The 20,329-nt window shown below is 32.8% G+C and overlaps 2 protein-coding genes across 7 annotated transcripts; both read left to right on the forward strand.

The window, feature by feature from the left end:
• The first annotated feature begins 98 nt into the window (after positions 1–98).
• Positions 99–4,890, forward strand: LOC112784836 (8-amino-7-oxononanoate synthase). The gene is made up of 11 exons (XM_025828168.3): positions 99–475; positions 585–727; positions 853–960; positions 1,563–1,801; positions 1,913–1,954; positions 2,343–2,430; positions 2,555–2,688; positions 2,814–2,902; positions 3,699–3,849; positions 3,926–3,994; positions 4,547–4,890. Exons 1-11 carry the CDS (start codon positions 187–189, stop codon positions 4,671–4,673), a joined length of 1,479 nt encoding a protein of 492 aa, XP_025683953.1. The 5' UTR covers positions 99–186; the 3' UTR covers positions 4,674–4,890.
• A 2,016-nt stretch (positions 4,891–6,906) lies between these two features.
• On the forward strand, positions 6,907–18,700 carry LOC112783083 (ceramide kinase). 6 transcript variants are annotated; one of them, XM_025825842.3, is made up of 14 exons: positions 7,057–7,500; positions 7,996–8,115; positions 8,864–9,022; positions 9,108–9,275; positions 9,382–9,474; positions 10,362–10,454; positions 10,626–10,726; positions 11,047–11,222; positions 11,606–11,699; positions 13,134–13,283; positions 14,319–14,420; positions 16,943–17,317; positions 18,213–18,279; positions 18,358–18,700. In XM_025825842.3, exons 1-14 carry the CDS (start codon positions 7,324–7,326, stop codon positions 18,493–18,495), a joined length of 2,013 nt encoding a protein of 670 aa, XP_025681627.1. In that variant the 5' UTR covers positions 7,057–7,323; the 3' UTR covers positions 18,496–18,700. The 6 variants fall into 6 exon arrangements, with proteins under 6 accessions (XP_025681629.1, XP_072085497.1, XP_025681627.1 ...); XM_025825843.3 differs by having other exon boundaries at positions 11,612–11,699; XM_025825844.3 differs by lacking the exon at positions 10,626–10,726 and having other exon boundaries at positions 6,907–7,500; positions 10,997–11,222.
• The last annotated feature ends 1,629 nt before the right edge of the window (positions 18,701–20,329 follow it).

Below are 20,329 nucleotides of genomic sequence, written 5' to 3' on the forward strand. Positions count from 1 at the left end.
ACACCTATTTATTCTTTTTGTCGTTAATTTAGTTTATAGTAAAGGGTAACATAGTAATTTTACTTATGGTAGTTATGATGATTCAGCCTAAGCAAACCAAGCATAGCAAACACTTAACTGCACTGCTCATTAATTCAAAGAAAGTAAGAAACAAACGTAGCAAACACAAACACGAATTGTGAGGCAATGGCTACTCCAAGTGCATGGTGGGACAACTGGGTTGAAGAGGCACTTGCAACCCTCGACTCCCTCAACGTCCTTCGATCTCTAAGACCCATTTGCCTACGGAAGGGGAATCACCGAATGATTCCCTTTGAAGCTGTGCTTCAAAACGTGCCAGACCCTCCAAAGTTTAGGGAAGACAGAGGTGCATTCGAGGTGTTCGATGAAATGCAGCAATGGGACAGGGCCTCTGTGGAGGTGGAGATTGGAGAAGCCACGTTCCTCAGATGGATGCATGACACTCCAAGTTCTGGTACCCTTCAAAATGTTTTTACTCTTTTGACGAGATAATACTCTGGTCCCTGAACTTACACGTAAGTCTCAATTTAGTCCCTGAGATTTCAATTGTTTTTTGGTTTTAGGTGATGAGATTGGTTATAACACAGCTGCTGGTGATGATGGATTTGGGGTATACAATGAGAAGTTTAAAAAGTTAATTTTGTTTTCTGGAAATGACTATCTTGGTTTGAGTTCCCATCCGGCTATTGGAAGGGCTGCCGCAAAGGTGTCATTTTGAATTTAGAAGGATCTTGTATCTTTTATCTTTCGGAACTTTAGTGTATAGGTTTTTGTGTCGTCACTTTTCTTTCTTCAAAGCTCATTGCCGTAGTGATCTTTGATCTAAATCAGGCAGCACAAGAACATGGAATGGGACCAAGGGGTTCTGCCCTTATTTGTGGATATACCAATTATCATAGGCTGCTTGAGTCAAGCTTGGCAGATATGAAGAAGAAAGAGGTTAGGACTGTCTCGCAAGGATTCCTTTTGAATATGTTTTGCTTATTACTTAGCTCTGCCTTGTTGCCCAATTTAAGATTATTTAACTGATAGTTATGATGAAACTTAGAAGTCATTGAATACTGGGAAGAAAATAATAATGCTCAGCAGAATTTGATGCAAAATTTGTTTATTTATTTTGTTCAACATTGAGAATCACTCCTCTTTAGTGAAGGCTACGGAGAAAGACGTTGCTTGAAGTCATATATTTAATTGATGTAGTAAATAATAAATAAGTTGAATACATAGATTGTGTTAGTGCCACTACCAAGACTGGCAATTAATCTATTTTCAGGGAAGCAATACTAAGCATATGCCTCCTAAAGTTGAAATAAAATTATTTAACTTTTGGTTTGTCGCAATTTCAATTAACTACGAATATGCCATCAATGGTCATGTTTGAATCTAACCATTATTTCCTACACGTTAATACTAGGGAAGTTACTTGTATATTATCTATGCACATTGTGATAATAAGGAACATATTATGAGGTTGGCCAATTCTTAAGTCTGGACAATAAGTCAACTGCTAACCCATTTTTGGTTTAACCTCCATGCTATAGGATTGCCTTCTTTGTCCCACAGGGTTTGCTGCCAATATGGCCTTGATGACAACAATAGGAAGTATTGGTTCTCTCTTAGCTGGAAAAAATGTGACTGCCGAGGATGAAAAGATTGCCGTCTTTTCCGATGCACTAAACCATGCATCAATAATTGATGGTCTTCATCTTGCTCAGCGGCAAAAAAGTGTAAAGGTGTTCATATATAGGCATTGTGATATGTCCCACCTCAATATGCTCTTGTATGTTTTACTTTTCCTGTAGTTTACATAGTCTTAAGTGGATTCTCTTTTTCCCTTCAGGTGTGGGTTATCAATATCTTGACTTTGTTCTGACTTCTATGATTTTAACAGAACACATTGTAGAATGAGAAGAAAAGTTGTTGTAACTGACAGGTTAGTCATTTTGCCCTGTTACTTGCAAAAGGGAACTGTAGAAATAAATGGTCATGGTTTAAAATTGCTGTTGTTTATACATAAATATTTCTTTCTTATAGCCTAACAATATTTGTTACTGATGTTCATATACCTTCTTAAACAAGGACGGTAAATAGGTGAAGTTAGGGGATTTAATTGTATACCCTTGTGATCCAAATTTGTTTGAGATTGAATGGGCTGAACTGTAAATAAACTATAGTTGAATTCAAATATTTGAAACAAAGCAATGGCCAGTCCACAGTTCAACCTGGTCTATTACGTAGCTCAGTCTTATTTTTAACGCACGCCAGTACTTCTGTCGAAATAAGATTTCCATGTCATTGATGGCTCATCCAATTCTTTGCAGCTTGTTCAGCATGGATGGTGACTACGCACCAGTAGTGGAGCTTGCAGACCTTCGCAAGAAGCATGGATTTTTGTTAGTCATTGATGATGTAAGACCTCTTAATCTGTTTCAGTTTTAGCAAATGTCTAGGCCAAAAAGAAGATGGCTTCTATCGGGTACATAGTCTAGCACAACTACAAGCTATTAAAACTCCAATTTCTGTGTATATTCAGGCTCATGGAACATTTGTTTGTGGCAAAAATGGCGGTGGCGTTGCTGAGGAATTCGGCTGTGAAAAGGATGTGGACATATGCGTTGGTACTCTAAGTAAAGCTGCAGGTTGTCATGGAGGATTTATAGCATGCAGGTATTTATACCGTTGCCCTTTTAAAGGTTGATCCATTTTCTTTTGGGGTTCATCCACACCGTATACAGAATTACATTTCATGAATAGTTCATGAATGACTAGTGCTACTCTATGACTTCTTATAGTAAAAGGTGGAAACTGCTAATACAATCACGAGGTCGTTCTTTTATATTTTCAACTGCTACACCAGTTCCTGTTGCAGCTGCTGCACATGGTGAGCTCCTATCTCTTACATGGATTGATATACTCAAGCACGTAATACATTTGTTATTACCTGTTAGTTACTATTTCCAATTACATGTTGATATCCGGTGTGCTCTTATGATAGATTTGTTATCTATCATTCTCACTTTTAACTATTGTCATTGTAATGGCTCATCTCTATCAGCAAAAGCTAAGTCCAATCTTAACTTTGAAAGAAAGCTGTTGAAGTTCTTCATGTTCTGAACAGTGCTTTTATATATCTCTAGAAGAGTAAACCATTATTCTCACCCTCGCAAAAAAATTAGTTTGTGAACAAATTGTTTGGTTATTAGAAGATTGTTTGGTTCAACTTAACAAATCCACCCAATGAGTCGATTTGTCGGCAAATTAATATTACGAAGGTAAAAACGACGAATTATTCAAGAGTCAAGACTAAATTGAAACATTTATAATCCTTCAAGTATCACGGGATAATTATCATATACTTCTGCAGAGTGATTCTATTTGAATGATTCTTCTGCATTCACAATATTGCTGAACTGCAGATCAATTTTAATTTGAGAGGAAAGAAAATGGTTGTTGATATTGGAAATACAAGAGTGTCATAGGGTTTGCAATTTTATTCTGATGCAACGGAAGAACTGCTTGGCATACCCACAATTTTTAAAGTGATAATTGCCGTACACCTCTTTCCAAATATTCATCCAAAGATTAAATTTAAGCATTATCATTTCTTTTGCTCATGTTTAGCTAACATTGCCTTGTAATGACTATTAATTCCTTGAAATCAACATGCAATTTACCAGCTGCAGTTGTGGTTGCAAAACATGAGGCATGGCGTCGAAAGGCTATATGGAACAGGGTGAAAGACTTTCATTTGCTGACAGGAATCCCAGTTACAAGTCCCATTATATCGCTAATTGTAGGAAGCGAAGACAAAGCACTACAAGCAAGCCGGTAAGGTTTTTTATGTCGGTGCCCACTGCTCACTGTCTGTTCAATAAGCTAAGCATTTTCAATAATTGTGGAGCAGGTATTTGTTGCAATCTGGATTCCATGTCACTGCTATCAGACCACCAACTGTGCCTCCTAACTCATGCAGGTTTGATATCCTCACTATTTATCTCAACTACAATTTGTGTTTGGAGTCGCAAGTTAATTATTTATTTTTAACACCTTTGGAGTTACAAATTATTATAATTGGTTTGGTTTAGAATTTGGAGTTGTTAAAAAAGAGAAAAGAGAAGGAAAACTGAATTGATTTCTCAAATCTCATGAATATTTGTTCATTGATTTTAGTTATATTATTTAACACACAAATCTCCAAACAAAATATTTGATTTATAAAGACTAAACCACTAAAACCCAAAAAGACCTCTGAAAAATGAAAGTCTCCCACGGCTCTCTTCAATTGTGAACGTTTGACAAGATGGTCCAATCATGAACGCGTCTCCATTATCGCTACCTTTACGGATGGACTATTTTATCAAACGTATATAACCTCTGGACTTTTGGTGCTGTGAGAGACTTTGTTCTTTCAGGTCTTCTTTGTCGACACCAAAATTTTCCAGAATGCTTCATTTTTGTTTGATTCAAAACTTGCTCATAGTTAAAACATAACTAATTGGATGCTGTCCAAATCTCTATTATTTAGGCTAAGGGTAGCTCTGAGCGCTGTGCATACAAGAGAAGATTTGGAAAACCTTGCAGCTGCACTCTCTCGCTGCATTGATTTCCAAGAAACCCGCATATACAACTGCAATAGTTATGCAAGATTGTAGTTATTGAATTCAACTCCATCACTGCCACTATTCCTCAAATAAGTAAAACCATTAATCAGTTCCTGCATTAGTGTAAGTATAAGTACTTACTCCAGTGCCTCACGGGGTCTAATATATGTATTTTATATAATGATTTATTTACTTGAATAGTAAGTATATTTTTCTTTACAGTTAACAAACAATCAAGTATGATTTTATTTTATTTTTTTGCAACAAATATGTCATTGTTTGACTCTATTCTTGTAAAATCAACCACCAATATTCCAAATTTTGAATAACATGAACAACCACCAATCAAATGAAAATACACTACACCCTTATTTAATGCTACTAATTAAATTTACTCTTTTAACCCTATTAATTCACATTGTTTACACATTGTTCAAAAATCTTGTTGGTTACCTATACTTTTCCTATTGGTTTATAACCTTCCATCTTCTCACTCCAATTTTTTCGTTCTCTTTTCTTGTCCTGCATGCACACAATGCCTTCATCAACTAGATCATCAAAGCCAATGGAAAAATAAAAAATAAAGAATAAAAAGTTGTCATCGAAATCGAATGGGCATGACACAATGTACAATGTATCAAATCCCAAAGCTTGTACTTATGATAACAAATGATTCTCCTTCAAAGATTCAACATCATAGTATAAAAGATTTGGACATTAGTTCGTCCCAACGCCAGTGTTGTCTTTTGGAACATGTCTTTAAGTTAGATCCTTTCATCAAAGAATGACTTCAGGCTTCAGCAATTCATTTACATTTTGGGGTGCTAACTGCTAAGGTATTGAGGAAGAATAAATTAAAGGTGTGAGAGGATTCTTTTTCATTTATTTATTTTTGTCGTCAGAAGCTGATAGTCGTCATATATTTGGTTTTTGTTTGACTATTTTTTTTTCTTTTTTATTTTTCCCACGGTATCCTTTAATTCGGCAATAATTTGAATTGATTGAGTGGTTAATTCACTCGTTCGCTTACGTATTGGGAGTTCGAATCTTACTTTATGTATAGAACAATTTATTGCCAGCGATGGACTAAGTATTAACATTGATGCTGATATTGACTAATAGAGTGAAGACAAAGACGATCTACATAAATAAAATAATGAATTTTACACGAATAATCAATAATAAATTATTATTTAAAAAATTATTTAAACATATGAATTTAATTGGATAATTAAAAAACTTTTTACAAATCAATTTATTGAAATTAAATTCTAAAATAAAAAAACACTAAAAGAATAATGAAAATAAAATATAGAAAAATTATAATTTATAAAAAAACTCCAGAATAATTAACCTTTTAATAAGTATCTGTCATAGGGGCTTGTGGTTTCTGAAATGGATTTGAAACTTTCAATGGAGGCGTGAACTATTCCAATGAGAGTTGGAGCTTGTGAATCAATTACATGACGCTTTGAGGCCGATGAAACTATCTCTAGACAGAGAAGATAGAGTCGTTTGGAGGTTTGACAGGCAAGTAACTCCTTTGTGTAGGTGCTGCAGGCGGAAACACTACCGGATGATGTAACAAGCTACAACTTCACTAAGACTATTTGAAAAGGTGTTGTCCCCCAAGAGTTGAGTTGTTTGTCTGGTTTGTTTCTGATAGACAGGGTGAATACGAAAGAAAGACTGGGCCGTCTTGGAATTGTCAATCAAGATGATAATGTTTGTGTATTATGTAATAATGATATTGAATCTATCCACCACTTATTTCTAAGCTGTGAATTTAGCTGGTAGGTGTGGTGCGTTTGGTTATCTGAACTTGGCAGACATTGGTCCTTTCCTGGTACTTTGAAGGATCATTTTCTAAGCTGGACAGGTACAACAATTAAGAAGGAGGAGTATAAGAAGTGGTTTATGAATTTTTTTGCCGTGTTTGAAACATCTTGCTAGAAAGGAATATGAGGGTGTTTCAGAATAAAAGAAACACTGCATAAGAGATCGTCAATATGTCTCTTCTTCATTACAAGATGGTAATATCCGAAATAACGTTGGGATATTTTGATCTAAAATATGTCTATGTAATTTCAATAGGTGTTATCTTATCTGTTTTTTACTTATTTGTTCCATTTTTGTGTTGAGCTCCTTTGTTTCAAAAAAAAAAAAATTCACCTTTTAATGAGCATTACTTTTCTCAAGACAAAAAAAAAAAAAAAAAAGAAAAAAAGACCTACTTTCCTCTAAACTCTAATCATATCATACAACACAATAATAGGGCCTAATTACTGTGTAGGATTGTAGGCACATTTTTCATATAGTAGCTGAAACTTGCTCTAAGAACTCCTTAATTTTCTAAAAATTAAAATTAAAGTGAAAATTTTTTCTCTATTTTTATTTTTCTCTTAATTATTTGTGTTAAAATTTTCTGGTCCATAATTCACTCAGAATGAGACAGCTACCAATAGCATAGACTAAATTGGGTCAATAATGGCGTCCATGATTCAAATCCAAGTCCAAAATAAAAACAAGACGAACATAATTTACTTTTTTCTTCAATTTTCCTTCTTGTAAATTCGAAACGTGGATGTTCTACAAAAATCCCAAAATTTACCTAGTTTTAGGCTTCTTTTGTTCTTAACAGAGCCTGGAAATTTTTGGGGCAAACAAAACCAATCTCGTTTCCTTGACTCTTCCATTGTGAATGGAGGGAGAAGGAAACGATTGCGCTTTCATGGGAGAAGATTCTCATCCAGGTGCACCTTTACACGGTAACTCATCAATTTTGAGCTCGACGTTTTTCTTAGATCATGTTGGCGAAGTGTCTCTCGTCTTCAACTCGGATGGGCTATTTTGGGAACCAATTAATTCACCAAATGCTGTGAGTTTAATCGTTTCGCTTTTGATGTATCGTTGTTTGATCCATTACACTTCATGTATGTATGTGATTCTAATGTGACATGCAAAACCATAGTCAATCCCACAGTTTTTTTTTTAAGTTGACATTATTACTACATGGGAAATGTAAGGATAAGGATAATTAAGATGGACTAATTTACATTAATATAATGTTGCATAGAATGATCAATTGGGGTTAGATTACTCCTCCATAAAGATAATTACATTTATATGGCTTATTAACATTGGATTAATGTTTTGTAAAATAGATGGTTATTATTTTATCCTTAGTTTGTAGCTTTGAGATGTCTTTTAAAATCCTAAATTTATGGATGTTTGCTAACTAGTCCATTGTTCTTCTTGGCCGGAGGTTGTCATATAAATCACTAACTAAAAATTGTTTATTGACAATATATACTTGATGATTTTTGTTTGCTTTTATTTTACTATGGAGTGTTTTATTTTGTTGTTGTCATAGTCAGCCATGGTGGAAGGAGAGGTTGATGGTGATTGTGGATGTTACTCCAATGGCAACAAAAGAAAGCACAGCTTGAGAAAAGGCATCTTGCAGCTTTCAGCACTGGAAATGAAGCGACCGGTAGGTCTAGCCAGAGAGAACATTGTGTGTAAGTGTGTTAAAAAGTAGTGGCTGAAAATGTTATCACGATGTGGTAGTGGCTAAGAGAGGGGAAAACAGGGGAAAATAATGAATCAAAAATAGATTTTGAGATGACATTATTGATCTAAAAATGATACCAATGAATGTTAAAGCACTCAAACATGATTAGGCTTTTAGATCAACAGCTTTGATGTTTACTTGAAATAAGAGGAACATAATATTATTTTTGATTAACTAAATAGTACAAAGTAGAAAGTAAAAAGTGGTTATGAGTTAATAACACATTAGGGAGAGTTGGAGCAACACCATATGTGGAAAAACATGGTAAAGTCTTGCCTTATATGTTTCTGTAAAGGGACAGTGAGAAGAAAATAAAGAGATGGTAAGATGAATGTAAATTTAAATTATTTGTACATAGATATGGTTTAGGATATGATGCAGCGATAGAATTTTATCTAGATAGTTGACTTATTTTTTGAAAGAAAAAGAAAATCCTTTTTGCTATTATTGCTGTATTGTATATGTATTGCCGATTAGGATTTTCAGTATTTTTATCTTACAGGTCAATTCTATATCTCTCATTCCATGCCCAACCCTATAGAAATGGTTTAGGTTTACAAGTATAATCATTGTTTGTGCAATGAATAGTGAGATCAAATGCTATTGTTGTTGTATTGTATACTTTGGTTTCATCTCACACTATTTATCTTAATGTTTAATGGATCAGGATGGTTCAATTTGCTTCGGCATTAAGTCTAGGTCTAAAGCTGCTAGTGAGATAAAACTTTCTGACATATATGCTGTTGAATTATCCCATCATGGTCCGATTCATATAACAAACCTGCCTCATGCTACTGAGCACCTACTTTTTGGAAATGACATAAAGGTTTGTTCTTGTTACTCATTATTAATTCTTTTCCTTACAAGTTTATTAGGTTCCAAGGTGTTATATCTTTCTTATGATTGTGCAGCTGTACCGGTTTATAGTCCATGGTTTTATAAGGAGCAAGAATCAGCTATCTCAGTGGATTCCCACTACATATACTTTTGGTCATAAAGATTTTCGTGTATGTGAAATGTGGGTAAACAAGCTCAATGCGTTCTTGGACCGTGATGTTGGAAGGCCAAGGAATCTTTTGGTATACTCTACTATTGGTTCAATAATTGCTATATAATTTTCAATTTCTACTTGAATTGATTTGATTGAAATGAACATGTCCTAGAGATTGTTTTTTGATTCATTAGGTTTTTGTTAATCCAAAGAGTGGGAAACGAAATGGCTGTAAAACCTGGGAAGCTGTGGGTCCTATTTTCTCCCGTGCTAAAGTTGAAACGAAGGTAAATCATTCACATAATTAATTTTGGTTGACTACTTTGGTGGACCATGCTGATAGTTTGATGCTACATTGATAAATATTTAAGTCCATTCCATTTTATTTTTCTAAGGTCATATCCTATCTTGAAATAGGTTATACCAACTCCATCTTGAAAATCTTCTTAAAATATTTTTTTAGTTTGTGGTCAATGGCTGAAGTGTAAATTATCCAGCTTGCATGAAGTTAATGCTTCTCATATATGGAGTTTAATATGTCATAATTTTCCGTAACTTTCACATTTCTTAATTGTTGATCTTGAATATGAAATATTGTTTCAATTTTATAATAATAAATTGTTTCCATTTATTAGAGCTTCAAAAACTAATTTCTAAGCTTTCCTTTGCTTTACAAGTAGTCTTCCTTCAAGCCACTCCAAGATAAGCAGCCAAGTAGCCTGAAAAAAACTTACCACTAACAGCGAAGGTTAAAATGAACACAAATTTGGTTTGTTTGTGATCTAACAGTCACGCATAGTGTTTGAGTTTCCTAAGATAGGCTTTAATGAGGACCACTCAAATAATCTTTTCACTCTAGACTAAGAGATAAAAATTGACTATGTTAAACTGAATTTAATTAAATATTAGTTTGGTGATTATTTGGGTTATGATAGGGGTTGAGATGATAAATACATTATTTTGATTGAATTTTCTTGAGATGTTTGGTATTTTTCATGGCTATACTTAATCGTAGTACTATTAAATTTATTCATGTCATAAATTTTTTTTCTTGGGATTTTATTTGTAAATTAGAACAAACAAGTTTGCATTGTGATTTTCTAAAGTTTATATTCATTATTGTTTAATATTGATGATCAGTATTCTAGTAGTCATTCTTGCTATTTTCCAACAGGTGATTCTAACAAAGAGAGCAGGACAGGCACTTGATGTGATGTCATCTATGACAAACAAGGAGCTTAACAATTATGATGGTGTTGTAGCTGTTGTAAGAACATACTTGCCTTCTTTATATTCTTATCATAAGTAATTAAAGCAAAGTTGTTTTAAGGCTCAATATATAGAACAATATGGTAATACTGTGAAATAGGGACCAGTTTAGCTTATTAGCTTAATAAAATGAGTCATGTGAATATGGTGATGAGTTTCATGGCCTTAGTTTCTAGCCAAGACCAGCCAAAGTAGCAAATATCAACTTTTAAAGGCTCATGGAACCAACGACATTGATAAGAAAGTGGTGGAGTTCCCTCTTTTTTGTAGGTGAGAGGGAATCTTTACAAGACCTTAGCATTGTTATTTTGTAAATTATGTATTACTGAAATCAGTCTCATTAATTACTACATAAAGGAAATAAGTAGTAGAGTGTGTTGCCTTGATGTGATTTTAGAATGATAGACTGTGAGCCAAAATAGTAAATGGGAATTAGTGTGTTCTCGATATCCCTGTATCTTTCAGCGGGCTGTATCAATATTTTTCAAGTTCCCTTTTCTTTAATTATTGTATTCTAATTTATAAGTGGAGTGGTTTCAGGGTGGTGATGGATTTTTCAATGAAATCCTCAATGGGTTCCTTTCCCCCAGGTTTAAAGCTCCCAACCCACCAACTCCTTCAGACTTTGTTCATCCAGCAGATGATAATGGTGATTCATCAGTTCTCAAAGAAAATGAAAGAGCCCAAGAGATCCCTGAACAATGTGAAGATAAGATTCCCTTTATTTCAAGTGAAGACCAATCTGCAGCAAAAGCATCATATAATAGTGAGTATCAATTTTCAATCTTTCATTCTATTTCATCCAATCAATGCTTCTACAACTAACACATTCACTTATATGGGATGTGGTAGAAAATACAGTAACTTAAATAATTACTGTTTTATATATCAAGTTGTATTAAGATATCTTTTCCAAATCTCAACCTAAACTAAAATGGATGAAAGGAGGAAAAGAAAAGCAATATCAAAGTTATAAAGACTAAATAAGGTTATATTGAATCTTCAAAGGAGAATGTGTCATTGTTTTGAGCTTATTTTATTTTATTTTGTTCTAGCGATCCCTTTCTCGATGTTTTGTTATCCCTAATGTAATTTTCCTTCTTTAACAATGTCCTCCTTTAACCCAACCAAAATTCGTTATTTTTTAAGTTTCAGGAGAAACGGATGATGAATTTCATATTCTCAATCAACGGTTTAGAATTGGGATTATTCCTGCTGGTTCAACTGATGCTATTGTTATGTGGTGAGTTTTTTTTTTTTTTTTTTTTTTTCCAATTTTTATTACTTTTCATTATCAATATAATCAATAGAATGATTTGATATCTTCATATCTAAAATATGTTTGACTAATATCTTTGTCAACAAATAGACAATTTATTTTCTAGGGCATAGTATCATTTTTGCTTCCAAGCGGCAAAACATATGGATGACAATTGATAAGCTATGGTTCATCCCTTAGACTTAGACAGACACTTGCTAACTTAATGATCAGTGATGATATTTAGTAGATTTATGATTGATAAATTAACCCATCATAACATAATAATTAGGATTACTGCTTCCTACAAGGTTTATATATTTGAAATTCATAGTTCTAACAACTCTAGTTGTTTATTTGAAAACATCAAGAAATAAAATTACAAGAAAGAATAGCAATCAAACAATAAGACATATATTGGCACTTCAAGGGGCGAATTCTTTCTCGCCATGGTACTTTGAGAGGACACAACTTTGTCGCTTTTGGTTCTTTTTTTTTTTTTATGGGATAACCCATCTCTACATGACTACATCTATCCCAATCCTATGTGCCTCCTACAAAACCACAAATAGAATATTCTCTCTTTCCTTTACCTTCTTGATAGAATTAGTTACAATCCCCTCCCCCCTCCCCCCCAATATATATATCCTTGCCTACAAATGGTCTTCTACATTCTGTATTTTCACTGTTGATTTTGTTTGTGACATTATTACCTCATTGTATTTCTTTTGGTGCTTAGCTCATGGTCAATTCAATAGACGATGGATGGCTTTTTCACTAACTAAATTTTGAAGAGATTGGCATGCTTCATTAGATTGTCTAACTCATTGGGTTTTATCCATATATTCATTATCTATGCGTGGATGTCCCATCCTCACTCGGAAATTCTTACTATCTTAATGTAATTTTTTATTATTAAAAATGGAATTAATTTGTGTTTCATTAGAAAATTTCAGAATTAAGCTTAAGAGAATATCTTTTGTAATATAAAAATTAAAATTACTTTTAGAGATTATGTATTGAATAAGGTAATCATAAGAGATTGACGCGAGGTGAATAATTTGGGATTGAATAGTGAAAAGACAATCTCATTTTCAAAGCTAAAGGACGAAAACTATATGTATATTTGCTTTTGCCAAAATTTAGACCTCAGGTAAGATTTAAATGTTACTTGAAAACTGAACAGATTGAAATATTATATAATATCATTTTGTGGATTAATCCAAAGTTCTAGGTAAGAACAGAAGTGCACTTGAATTCACCTTGTCTGACTTCATTTTTTGGTATGTCAAAGAAAACATTACAAGATGTTGCACATTTACATATTACACATCTTATATTTGTGCACTCAATATTTGTTTCTTATCTATATGGTTTTATATTATTGTGGTTCATAATAAAAAACTAATAATTGTGTAGTACAACTGGAACTCGAGATGCTGTAACATCTGCGTTACATATTGTCCTTGGAAAAAGAGTGCGCCTCGACATAGCTCAAATTGTACGGTGGAAAGCCACTCCGAGATCTGAGATCCAACCATATATGCGCTATACAGCCTCCTTTGCTGGGTACATTTTTTTTTTCATGAAAATATTGTTTTCTTTATATATCAATATATTATAATACTTTGGCTTCAATTCAATAAAATTATGGATTCCTGCATTTTCTAGAGCAAATTGAATTTTGGACAATATCATCACTTATATGAGTCATATAAGTTGTTCTTACTCTCCTTGTTTTTGTTATAGGCTATACACAGTGTTTGGTTTTGATACTTGAATTGTCTATTAATATTTATAGTTGTTAAAACAAAATCAGGTTAATGCTTACCTTAGTTACTATAGGTTCATGCATTAGTCATTTTGGTGTTCAAGGTTTTAATATGTTAAAATAGTTCATGTAATTACATAAGCAATAAAACACGATTCAATTTAGTCCTCTGACATGAGCTAAGTTTGTCCCTCATGTTTGTTACCGACAGTGACTATTTTGACTCATCAAATACAGGGATTAAAATGACTCATGCGCATACCTACAAGAACCAAAGTGAACATTAAAATAAATTGACTAGAATCCTTTCCCCTGTGCAGTCCCTCTCTTACTTTAGCGGACTTTAACTCATTCTATTTGAACAAATGTGTTTGACTTTAACCGGTTACAGATTCAATATCTGTCACACTATGATTTTGAAAGTTGAGGAATTTAAATGAAGAGTCATTCTTACTTTGTTACATGAGAATATTTTCAAATAGCTTTGTAGTAGTTCTTTGGACTTTGGATTCACTACTTATGCCTTACCAACAGAATATTTTCAAATATTTTCACTGCTTTGGATAACCCGTTTTATAATTCCATCTATGATTTTATCATTAGTAACTACCAAAGGTTAGTCTATGTTCATATTTATTCTTTCTATTACTACATTTAGGCCAAGAGTAGTTGGAAGATTTCTTTATGCTTGCTATAGCTTATAGGCTTCGAGATATGCATCATAGTGTCATTTAGCATACACTATTTGGATCTTTACTTGTTGTGAATGCCTAATTTTGTGTGAGCCTTAAAAATTTTGGTTAATACTTTATTCTAAATAGTAACATTCTCAGGTATGGATTTTATGGTGATGTCATCACAGAGAGTGAGAATTATCGATGGATGGGTCCTAAGCGTTATGATTATGCAGGAACAATGGTATTTTTAAAGCATAGGTATTCTTAAATTACCCCTACTTCAACTATCATATTTTGAATGCTAGACTTATTGGTCAGAGATATACCAAGTTGGAAAATATAATCATATGAGCACTATTTCATAATAAAAAAAATTGTACAAGGGTTTACAATATATCAACACTGGCCATTTCTTACCTAAAAATCAATAATTGTAGCCTAATGATTTTAAACCGTATGCCATATATGAAAGTTATTGACATGTCTATCCCTCAAACAACAACAACAACAACAACAAAGCCTTGTCCCACTAAGTGGGGTCGGCTACATGAATCAAACGACGCCATTGTGCTCTGTCATGTATCATGTCTACAGAAAGACCGTTTACATGTAGATCTCGTTTGACCACCTCATGGATGGTCTTCTTAGGTCTTCCTCTGCCTTTCGCCCTTTGTCCATCTTCCATCTCATCCACCCTCCTGACTGGATGTTCTATCGGTCTTCTTCCCACATGTCCAAACCACCTGAGACGCGATTCAACCATCTTTTCCACAATGGGTGCTACTCCAACTTTCTCCCTTATATCTTCATTCCTTATTTTATCCAATCGCGTATGACCACTCATCCATCTCAACATCTTCATCTCTGCCACACTCAACTTATGTTCGTGCTCCCCTTTAGCCGCCCAACACTCCGTACCATACAGCATAGCCGGTCTTATAGCGGTGCGATAGAATTTACCTTTAAGTTTTAAAGGCACTTTTTTGTCGCATATAAAACCAGATGCGCTCCGCCATTTTGACCAACCTGCTTGGATCCTATGATTTACATCCTGTTCAATCTCTCCATTATCCTGTATGATGCACCCAAGATACTTAAAACTTTTAACTTTTCGCAGGATGTTTTCTCCAATCTTCACCTCTATATTGGAGTTTTCCCTTCTCAGACTGAACTTACATTCCATATATTCCGTCTTGCTGCGGCTTATGCGCAGACCATACACTTCTAGAGCTTCTCTCCATAACTCAAACTTCTTATTTAGGTCTTCCCTTGACTCTCCCATAAGGACGATATCATCGGCAAAAAGCATGCACCATGGCACAGGCTCTTGGATGTGCTCTGTGAGTACTTCCAAGACTAATGTGAAAAGGTATGGACTTAAGGATGATCCCTGGTGTAATCCTATACCAATAGGGAATTCCTCTGTCACACCACCTTGAGTCTTCACACTAGTTGTGGCCCCATCATACATGTCTTTAATTGCCCGAATATATGCGATCCTTACTCTCCTCTTTTCTAAAACCTTCCATAAGACCTCCCTTGGTACCCTATCATACGCTTTTTCCAAATCAATAAACACCATGTGTAGATCCCTTTTATTACTACGATACCTCTCCATCATCCTTCTTAATAGGTATATCGCTTCAGTGGTAGATCTGCCTGGCATAAATCCAAATTGGTTCTCTGTTACTTGTGTCTCTTTTCTCAACCTCCGTTCTATCACCCTTTCCCATAACTTCATAGTATGACTCATAAGCTTAATCCCTCTATAGTTTCCGCAACTTTGTATATCCCCCTTATTCTTGTAGATAGGTACCAAGGTGCTCTTTCTCCACTCATCAGGCATCTTCTTTGACCTTAAAATCTCATTAAAAAGCTTGGTTAACCAGTTGATGCCTTTTCCTCCAAGACCCTTCCAAACCTCAATCGGGATATTATCAGGTCCTACTGCCCTGCCATTTTTCATCTGCTTTAGAGCCTCTTTTACCTCGAAGTCTCGAATCCTTCGATAGTAGTTAAAGTTTTGATCTTCTTCCCTTGTGCATAATCGACCAAGGCTCGGAAGAGTCTTCTGTCCCTCATTAAATAACTCGTAGAAGTAGCTCTTCCACCTTTCATTGTACAGAACTAATTGTACAGAACTAATTTTCAATTCATCAGTTCCAATAAAATCTATAGTATTGAAACTTTTCTAGTCTTAGCCCACTCTTAAAGATTTTGTTTACATATGTATACTTTTTGTTTTCCCATTAAAAGTATATAACCTTGGTAAACTTTCAAACATTTCTTTCTTTCTAGTTATACGTGGGAGAACTTTGTATAGTCACCATTCCAATTACTATTTACTAATATATGCTCGATAACAAATATTGGAGAAATATTATCAGATGGGCTAACAACTCAAGATATGCATCATTCGGCTTTGTTCAAAAGTGATCAATACAATTTCTCGGTAGTCTAGTTGTCTACAGCATCTTTATAGACATTTCTTTCTTGAAAATGCTTATTGGTGGCTTGATATCCTATTTGTAGTATGTTTCAAATATTTTATAAATAAGTGTCAAATTTAAATATATTGCTACCTTGCATAAAACTTCTAATACTTATAAGTATCTAGATGTTTATTCAATTTAACTTGTTTGTTCTAAATAAATACCTTGCATTACAAGTTGATGAAAGTATGTCTTTGTTTTTATTAGCATTAATTGCATTGTTATTATTTCTTAACACTATAATTGTTTCCTTTTCTTTTCTTTTCTATTGAATGAATCGCCATTTAGGTCATATGAAGCCGAAATAGCATATCTAGATGTTGGATCAGATGAACCTAATTTAACTTCCAAAAGGAGGCATGAAGACAACATGTCAGAATTGAACACACAAAAGTCAGAAAGACGTGTTTGTTGTGTTGATTGCAAAATTTGCAATGAAAATTCAGATCCTACATCTACTGGAATTTCCAGCCTAACACCTCATTTGTACTCCGAAGGAGGAAAATGGAAGAAATCTAAAGGACGTTTTCTTAGCGTAGGAGCTGCTTTAATCTCTTGCAGAAATGATAAAGCACCTGATGGGTTGGTGGTTGATGCACACCTTTCAGATGGTTTCCTTCATCTTATATTGATTAGAGAGTGCCCCCATGCTTCTTACTTACGGTACATGCCTCTGATCTTTCTTTCATACACTATAATTTTCTTAACGAATATAACTCAAATTTGTTTATCATATATGGAATATTGCATGCATTGGAACGTGAACTACTATCCTACGTGATATGGTAAATTAATCTTGATTTCCTTTTGTTTAATTTGATCTAAATCTTACATCACAACACACATACAATTCAATATTGATTGATTGATTGCACTTTATTGTGCTATAATCGTTTGTACAAAGCCTACGATTGCCTTGCTCCCTATGGTCGTGTTTATTCTTCTATAAATATCACCTTTGATGATCTAAATCTGGACGTATCTCTCTACCACAAACGTCTCACCCATGTTCAATCTTTACTCTTTTCCTTATCCCAAATGGATATTTTATACCTAATCTCTGCTTGAATTGTGTCCATCATTCAATGCTTTGAAATGGATTCCCAGAGCCTAGTTGGAAAAGAATTCACTCTCTTCCTTAGGTTTGAACTTCCAATCAGTAAATTACATCTCCCTAGTTGATAGATAATCTATGATCTTATATGATATTATAAGGAATTATTAGAATAATATATAATTATAATAATCTTTTATTTATAAAATTTGAAAATAGCCTTTTTGTGTCACGAGCAACCATCCTCGGAATAAATAGGTTAATGATTTATTGCACAACCATGTTAGGAGTCTTTTGTAGACTCCAACTCATTATAAGTGTCACATAAGGTCTAGTTGCCAATGGCTCACTAAGAAGGCCATGTGAAAAGTTGGCAATGCAAATAATAGTATCCTTTTGATCATTAGGGAATAATTAGCTACTTAAGTATTAGTGATCAGTATCAGTATTTGTATCAACTTTGCACAATGAGTAAGATTTCCCTATTTGCACTAAATAATGCAGGCACCTAATTCAACTAACAAAAAGTGGTGGAAGCCCATTAAATTTTCAATTTGTTGAGCATCATAAGGTTGGTTTTTCTCCAATCCCCATCCATCATTTTATCATTTGAATAAGTTAATAAAATTATTTATCATGCATTTTGCAGACCCCAACATTTACTTTTACTTCTATGGGCAAGGAGAGTGTATGGAATCTAGATGGTGAGATATTTGAAGCTCATCAACTTTCAGCTCAAGTGTTCCGTGGCCTTGTGTGCTTATTTGCATCTGGTCCTCAAGTTTAAGTCCATGAATGCTTTGTTTATATTTATTTCCTTTTCCTTTTTTTTTTGTTACAAGGAAAATCATGAGTAAGCTATTCAATTCAACATAGGTTGTTACATCCAAAACAATGTTTCCTCATGTAATATAATTATATAAATGTAGCAATGCCTAATCGCCAGTTTTTGAAGCATGTTATTACATAGCAAGCAGAGAAAATTTGTAGCATATGAAGCTTTTTTTTTTTGGTGCTAAGTTCAAGATTTTTTATTTGTATTATTAGTGTTCCATATAATCTAGAGAAAAGGTCTAAGTATCCTTTATAACTTATAAGCCTTAGCTTGAGCAACCTGAAATGGCAATTGTGTGCATAAGAAACAGTCTTTTAAAAACTTTATGTAACATAGAATTGGAAATTTTGAAACAGAGCTTCACTAGTGTTAACAACAAATAAATGGGAAATCCCATGAATTCTTTAAGTCATTTCTTGGTTTTTCTACCAAGGTTATTTTTTTCGAAACTTAGTACTAAAATGTCACTTTTTGAAACTAATTATTCAAATATTACCTTTTCTATATTACTTATTATAAACAACTATAATTAAAAATAAAATAGTAAATTAGTTGTCACTATGGCAAAAGAGTGGCATTTAGATAATTAGTTTCAAAATACTAATATTTTGAAAATAAATTTATAAAAAGTGACACATTAGTAAAAAAAAAATCGTTATTTCTTTTGAAAAAGATTTTTCCTTTTCAATAATAAAACCGGATGAAGCATTTCTTTCAACCCTTTCTTTTATATATATACTATGTACGTCTCAAATATTATGATGATGATGATTATTATTATTATTATTATTATTATTATTATTATTATTATTATGTCTTTTAGGTTCTTTTTCTCCATTAAATCCAAATTTCTTTAAAAAAAGATAAATTCTAATATTAATTATACTCTTTCTTTTTAAAAGATTTATAGTAAAAGTGTAAAACCATACTTACAAAAGGAAAACACAATAGGTACCTATATTAAACTGATTGAATTTTTTCGATTAAATTTTTTTTTTAAATTTTGAATTGTGATAAGAATTTTGTTTCTTAAGTAATAGTTATGTGGTAATATATATATATATATATATGTGAGTATTTAACCAAGAAAAAAGAAGATCAATATTATAAAAATAAAAGTTAAGGAAGACAGAAAAATAAACTTTTTAATTGAGCGAGAGATAATCAATATTTAAAAATTGTAATGAGTAGTATGATAATTTTTTAAAGACATAAAAGTTAATTTTAATATATTAAAATTTGTATATTTTTTACATAATTATTCAATCATATTTATTCTTTTAAATAACTATTTACCTTATAATTCACTTAACAGTATAAATCTTTTTTAATTATAATTTTTTAATTTAAATTTATTTATTTTATATATTTTACATAATAAATAACTTAAGATATTTTATTTTTTTATATTATTTAAAAAATTTAGTTATATACATATTAATATATGATATAATTTTTTTATATTTTTAGTTAAAAGTGTTTTATATAAATTAATTATTTTAAATAAAATATAATTGATAAGACATATAATTTGTATAAAATAGTAGTTTAAGTAATCAACAGAAAAAACATTATCTTAACATATAAAAAATGAGAATCTTTTTTTCAAAAATTTTAAAATATCATCTATGATGCACACACGGACACGGGACACGACACGATACGAGACACACCGACACGCAAATTTTAAAATCTTACATGACACGCGGACACGCATACATATAAAATATAAATTAATTTTTTAAATTATTTTTAATGTCTTATTTTAATTATATCAAGTATTTAA

Source organism: Arachis hypogaea, chromosome 20 (genome assembly GCF_003086295.3).
Source record: "Arachis hypogaea cultivar Tifrunner chromosome 20, arahy.Tifrunner.gnm2.J5K5, whole genome shotgun sequence".
Lineage (NCBI taxonomy): Eukaryota > Viridiplantae > Streptophyta > Magnoliopsida > Fabales > Fabaceae > Arachis > Arachis hypogaea.